Source organism: Cricetulus griseus, chromosome 4, assembly GCF_003668045.3.
Source record: "Cricetulus griseus strain 17A/GY chromosome 4, alternate assembly CriGri-PICRH-1.0, whole genome shotgun sequence".
In the NCBI taxonomy this organism is placed as follows: Eukaryota; Metazoa; Chordata; class Mammalia; order Rodentia; family Cricetidae; genus Cricetulus; species Cricetulus griseus.
In genome coordinates this window covers 84,394,582-84,401,622 of record NC_048597.1, presented here as the reverse complement: position 1 = coordinate 84,401,622, position 7,041 = coordinate 84,394,582, and the positions used below count along the sequence as shown (strand labels likewise).

General features: G+C 45.0%; 1 protein-coding gene across 1 annotated transcript in view; it reads left to right on the top strand.

Moving 5' to 3' along the window:
- The first annotated feature begins 1,145 nt into the window (after positions 1-1,145).
- Ubl3 (ubiquitin like 3) overlaps positions 1,146-7,041 on the top strand; it is a 47,275-nt gene continuing 41,379 nt past the window's right edge. The window contains exon 1 of the mRNA XM_027413710.2: positions 1,146-1,597. Coding sequence (XP_027269511.1) covers positions 1,571-1,597 — 27 coding nt within the window. The 5' untranslated portion in view covers positions 1,146-1,570. The remainder of the gene's footprint in view (positions 1,598-7,041) is intronic.

Sequence of the window (7,041 nt, the reverse complement as noted above, 5' to 3'; positions counted from 1 at the left end):
GTATACATATTTTTCACCTAAATCTGACAACACCAGCATCATATTATGCTGTTTTCAACTCATAAGACAATTACATCACGGGTTAAATAGGGGCTAGGCTGGCAAATGGGTGAACCCACAGTAGCCTCTGCTACAGATCTGGCATGATAGCACAATTGTGCCCAATATAGTTTCTGATCATTTTGATTAAGTAGATTGTAGCTTTAAGGCCCTCTGTCTTCAGGAAATGTGTTCAAACATTGCCTCTTACTTCATGAGAGCCTTGTTTCTGTTGAACTTCCATGGCCTTATTGGAAATCAATGATTCCTTTAGATCTTCAAACTGTCATGTTGAAGAGACCCAAAGATTAACTCACTCAATGAAATGGTTTGAGATTGTAGGATGTGAAGAACTTGCAATAATTAAAACACATGCTCCTGCACCAAGGTGTGTCCTATTTTAACTGTGTCTACGTCGTGCGCGAGGGAATCTCCCCGTGCAAGTTGTTTTCCTCCAACATTCCGCATGATCATAGCATTTCAGGACACTGGTAGGGCCTAACTGCTGGGCAGAGCAGCTAAACTGAGGCGAAACAAGGGAGCTATCCTTTCCTAGCAACTGTTGCTACGTGGGGGCGTGGCATCACTGCGAGAGAGGACGCCCTTGCGGCCCCTTCCCCTCACCTGCACGAACTACATTTCCCATGATGCTCGGAGAGCTCCGTTGTGACGAAAGGAACGAGCGCGGACGGGGGCGGGGAGGGGGCGCTATTCCCAAGTCGGCTCTTGGGCTCCGGCCGCCCTACCGCTGCCGCCATGTTGGGCTGAGGCGATGACAGGAGACGGCCAGGGCGTGTGGGATTGAGAAGTGGAGGAGGAGGCGGAGAGTCAGGGCTCTGAGGGGGTGCTGTTCCCCAGCTGAGGGAGGAGCCCCCGGAAGACGCCGCGGAAGGCAGCGAAGCGGAGGCGGCCGGAGCCGGGGACGCGATGCAGCCGGAGCCGCGCGGCTGCGCTGAGGCGCCCGCGGCCTGAGCCCCACGGCGTTGCGCTCGGCTCGGTTCGGCCCGGTTCGGCTCGGCTCGGCTACCGGCGAAGTCAATGCCCTTGAGCGTGGCTGCGCGCGGCCCGGCTGTGCGGCCCCGCGGCGCGCGCTGAGCCTCTCGGCGGCCCGGGCCGCCCTCAGCCCCGCGCTCGATGTGTAGCCACATAGTTATCTGTACACTTCGTCGCCGGGGCTTTAATGAGGACCTGAGTCGCGAGGGCGTGTGAATCACCGCCTGGGCCCGGGAAGGAGGACGGCGCATTTAACCCCCTCCCACCCCGCTCCATGTCCGTGTGTCACTCGGCTCAGTCCACCTGGCGCGGCGGGTCCTGGCGCTGCTACTGCTGCTGACGATCTGCTCCCCTCGCGCCTCTCGCCCCAGAACCTCTTGTGCGCCCACGGAACTTCTACTTTTTTCCCCCCTCTTTGGAAAAGCTCAGCCACGAACCGATCAGAACTGTGAAGGTTTTTGATTCTCCGTAGCTCCAGCACTTCTGCTCTTGTTTTTTGTTTTCTGCGTAAACCTCTGGCCCACTCTCAAAAGGCAAGATGTCCAGTCATGTCCCGGCGGATATGGTAAGTGAACGATAAGTTCTGACGTTCGGATTGCATTGTGGTTTCCAATCTGATTTACTCCGGAGACGACTCCGGCGTCGGGGCGAAGGTTTGTGGGACCGAGGGGAACGGGGGAGGGGGGGAAGCACTGGTGTCAAAGCCACCCCACTTGGCTTTGGAGAAGTTCGAGCTTCTACCCCCCCCTTTTTTTTTAAAGGAAGCACTGGTTTTTGGTGTAGTTTTGCTGCTGCTGCTTCTTTTTTTCTTTTGTAAACCACGGGGAGTCAGTGGTTCGGTTGTGTTTCTAAGTCGCCGGAGGCAGGGAAATGCAGCTGGAAGCGGAGGAAATTCCTCCCCGATTGCTAGAAGTCTCTGAAGGCTTGGATTTAAAAGCTTCGGGGAAAACGTCAGGGGCAGTGTGGGCAGAGCCGGGAACTGGCGCCGTGCTGGATGCCTAGGGCAGGAAGAGGCGATCTCGCTCAGTGACAGACAAAATCATTCAGGCAGTAGGTGCACGCCTGATACGTTTCAGGGACAGAGGCGCACCTCTTTGGAAAAGTCTTGCTGCGAGCCCTTCGAAAGGTCTGGCTGAACAGTTTTGACCACCCGAGATATTTAGGTATTTTTTTCGCTTCTAGGCTGATCGCATAAGGGATCCTTATTTTAAATATAGATATTCCAAGAAGGTTTCTAGGTAACAGATATTATCAGGGTTGCATTTTAGGCTTTTTGTTTGTTTGTTTAAGCCAATGAAACATGCTTATTGAGCCTGAATCATTGGGCATCGAGGACTGGAAACAAAAAGTGCTCGTTTATTGAGGCTTTCCCCTTAGGTTTCTAAAGGTTAGGGTTGTGAGTGTGTTGACTGACAGTTACTTTGTGGCCTTACAGTGCTGACGGGTGGGTTTGTGGGAGTGTGAAATGACACTTTGCAGTCCCGAGGGCAGACATAATGCATTTAACAGGAAGATGAATAATCCTGTTTATGAAAGAATTGAAGTTAATGTAATCATGCCCACTTATGTCAAGTTGACATTTGGATGTATGTGGCACAAAACCAAAACTGAACTTTGCTAATGACTGTATTTTCTGTATTTTTTTTTTTTTTTTTTTTTTTGGTTTTTCGAGACAGGGTTTCTCTGTGGCTCTGGAGACTGTCCTCTTGTAGATCAGGCTGGTCTCGAACTCACAGAGATCCGCCTGCCTCTGCCTCCCGAGTGCTGGGATTAAAGGCGTGTGCCACCAACGCCCGGCTTAATGACTACATTTTTAAAATGTCAAATATTTCTATGGGTGGAGGGTGCTCTTTTACATACCTTTAAAAGAAAAGTGGCCCTAAGCTGTGTATTTTGACCTTGGCTTAAAGACATTTTGTTTGTTTGATTTTCCTCTTAATACCCTATTCAAATGCAAAGGAACCACCGGGTCTGTCTCCTGGGCAGCCACACCGACACAGCTTCGCCTTTGCTTCCGGAGTCTTTAAACTCCGGCTCTCTCCTTTCTGTTGTTTCTTCCTTCTTGATGTGCACAGAGGGAACGGAACGGTCTCTTGCCTGCTGGAGTGGCTGCCATGGTTCCCTTTTACACTATTCTCAAAGTTGCCTGGAGAGGTCTCTACACAGAACTGCAAATGCTATTTCCCCTGTTTGATGAGTGATCTGTGGGCTCATAGCCTCTGGCAAAAATTTGCTCTTTGTAAAGCCTCCATTTTACATCATCAGCACAGTGCAGGCTACACCCACCTTAGTGCTATTTATTCTGTCAGAGAAGTTGTAATGAAATAGATCTGTGTCATTAAAGCAGTGCCACTACTTTCTTTAGGCCTAATGATAAAAAAAAAGTGGGTCGTACTGCATTGGCCACACATTGAGGTGATTTTGGGGGACTACCCTCTCTGAAGATTGGAAGCTGTGTTGGGACTGGGGGACTGAAGTAGGGGCAAGGTTTTATTAATAGCTGCAATTACAAACTCTAACGACTTGTGTGTTTGAGATTGTGTGTTCAGGCCCTGATGACTCAGTGGTGCTTTGAGATCCCTGATTAAAGGTGATATGCAAGGGCAAAGCAGTATTATGTAATAAACATAGAATGCCTGATGATGTTCTTCAGAGGTAGCCTGACACCATGCAGACTTCCAAGCTCTCAGTGGGTTTTGTGTCTCCTATTCATCTGCTTGAGGATGCAATTGTGAAAACCTTTTAAACCTCCATTTTCCATGACTTTAATTTTAGTTTTCCTTCAGAAGTGTCTTTTGTTTGATAAGTTCCTAGACTCTCCAATACATGTAATACATTAAATACTGGCTTGAAGTTGTTGATTTAATGCTTCATAGTTAAACTCCTCATACCAGTAACTGACAATTTGAGTTTGCATTGGTGACTTAAAGTGAGGACAGTTTACCACTTCTTAATTTGAAAACCATCTCTTCACTCCCACAGACTTCCCACAAAGTAACATTTCTGTGCAGCTTGACTCTAAATTGATTACATTACTAGCTGTCACAGAGCTCTGAACTTGAACTTGCATGTGTAGAATCCTCTTTCTGTTAGGGGCTGTAATGTGAACCTTTTGAGTGTTGACAGCTCCTCTGTGCTGGTCAGAAATACATGTTCTTCTGTCCTTTACATCTTAATGGTGTTTATCAACCCAAGGGCACCTGCCCAGGAGGTGGGGTGGAGCACTGATGTGAGACCCCTGCTCTGTTTCATTTGCCATAATTCCTTCCAGACAGATGATAATTGCTAAATCAGTTGACATTTGGGTAAAGTCCTCCTATGGCTATCATTGTGACTCATTTGCAACCTGTATTTTAACACTATAGTTTAATTTTGTAAATAAAAGAATTCTCGTTTAAAGTTTACTTTTAAGCATTAAGTATGTTTTGTTTTACTGTAAAAAACATTTTTATAATCCAAATTTAGAAGGACAAAGTGCCTCTGTAATGAGTGCATTTGTTACACCTTATATAAAATAATTTGAAAGGAGCCTTCTTATCACCATTCTGCAGTGTACACACACACACACACACACACACACACACACACACACACACACACGATGTGCATGTGCATGCATTCTAGAAACATAAATAAGTGTATTTACAGGAGATGCTGATTTTCTTGTTAATAATGATAGAGTTGGAAGTACATTTACTAATATATCAGTGTAGCAACCTGGCTGTGGGGGGAAAAAAAACTGAAAATATTGGAGCAGAATTTCATTATAATACATCATATTTAAATGGTAATTACCTTTTTGTTTTTAAAAACTGAGTTGACAGTTTGTGGTCTTCCTTGGGCATTAGCCATTGTTTGTTTGTATAGTGACATGTAAGCTGCTCCACAAAAAGACATTTACTGTGAAGGTAGGAATGGGGAGAAACCAGGTGATGAAGATGCCCTCACTTGGGACTGGGAAAGGTCTCAGTGTGTGTGTGTGTGCCCGTGCACACTCATGTGCACACACAGGCACATATGTTCATAAAAATGTCTCTTCGATTGTTAGACCACTTAAGACTTTGGACTAGAATTGTACTTCTTGACTTTATGGCATCTATTACATCAAAAACTATCTGCAAAACACCTGTGAGCTGGGTGTGGTAGCCCATGACTTTAATCCAGCTTTCTGGAGGTGGAGACAAGCAGATACTGTGAGTTCAAGACCAGTCTGGTCTACATATTAAGTTTTAGGCCAGCAAAGGCTACATAGTGAGACCCTGTCTCACAAACAGAAAGAGAAAGAAACTACCTATGTAATAGATTGTATGAGGACAGTGGACTCAGGCTGTTATCTAATTGCTTGTTAGGTTGATGAACAGTCACTGATCAACAGATTGTAGTCTGGAGACAAAAGATACCATGGCAGTTTTGTTAGTATATTTTGTGTGTTTAATAGAATATTTTAATCATAATGCTTGTTTTATTTCTTCTGTTCACAAAAGAAATATTTTTGGAGCCCTCTAGTGGGCAGGGAATAACTAAAATAAATTTTCTTTCAGTGTGAACTTTGATCAATTTCCTAAATTAAAGTGAAATGACGTGTGAGGAGGAGCCATGCCCAGAATAAGATCCTGGGAACAGAATTGACTATGGGAAGAGTATCCAAGATAAAATGCCAGACTCCCTCCTTGCTTACAGTTCCTTTTCATTGTTTTCTTTCCCCTGCCACATGCACTGTTTTTCCAATTGAAGTCGGGAGAGCCCTTCAAGCTAAGGAGTCAGTGAGTACAGCTTGCAAGTATGTGTGACCTGATAATGGCACAGTAAATAGCAGCTCTCTGGGTGATTTACTTGACTATGAGTCCCAGTTTTTTTTAGCTGAAATGGATTTTAGTTCATTGTAGGTCCAAGAGGACTTTCCTTTCTCTCTGAATTGTTTTTTCTTCAGTGCTTTTGTTGATGTCTTATACTTGGTCAGGTGCGGGACAGGTGTCTTAGATTTGTTATGTCTTCCATGATTTCTAAATCAGAATTGGTGTTTTAAAACTTCTTGATTCATTGAAGTGGTACAGTTTGTTACTTAGAGAAAAGTAAAAGTGTTGTTCCACATCTGCTTTGCCTAGCACTTTGAATGTGGAAAGCATACTGTTATTATTAAAAATACTGTTAATATTAAAGCTTGGATGTCCTTACATTAGTGATAAACGGTGCTGGCTCTGCTAATCTTCATAATGTAGAACACATGTGCTTTGGTTTTCAGGTTCCTTTTTTTGTTTTTGTTTTTTGAGACAGGGTTTCTCTGTATCCTTGGCTGTTCTGGAACTCACTCTGTAGACCATGCTGTGTCCAAATCACAGAAGTCTGCCTGCCTCTACCTCCCAAGTGCTGGGATCTAAGGTGTGTGCCACCACCACCAGTCTATCAAGTGTTTTTTTGGGGAGAAGAAATTGAAGTGACTTCAACTCATAATAACCCGGGCAGGAACCTTGGTGAAACAACCCCCACTCCCCAGTTCATGAAGGTTATATTTTGAAACAGCCCAGTGTGATCATTTTGAGTTGCTGCTTGGTTAGAATAGGATGTAGAGTACTTAGTCTAACTTTTTGTTTGGCTTTTTGAGTCAAGTACCGGCTATATTGCCAGGCTGTCTTCTCACTAGTTATCCTCCTGCCTAAATCTTAGTGCTGTGATTATAATGTGGGCCACAAGCTTGTCTAGCTGAGTTTTGACGACTTAGGGCCAACATTTGAATGCTGTCAATTCTGTTCCCGGGTTTACTTCAGGCACTAATTGCAAACTTGTGTATGCAAATGTGAGGCCTGAGTTTTCTGCCCTTTTTGGATCATTGCTTTATAAAATGAAGTGAGGCAAGTCAGTCAAGGTCTGAGAATAAAAATACTAGAACTTGCTTTTTGTATCTTCTTGTCCCCACTGTGCCGGTGAGCTTTTTTTTTTTTTTTCCTTCCTTCCGTCCTTCCCTCCCTTCTTCCCTTCCTCCCTCCCCCCTTCCTTTCTTCCTTTCTGCTA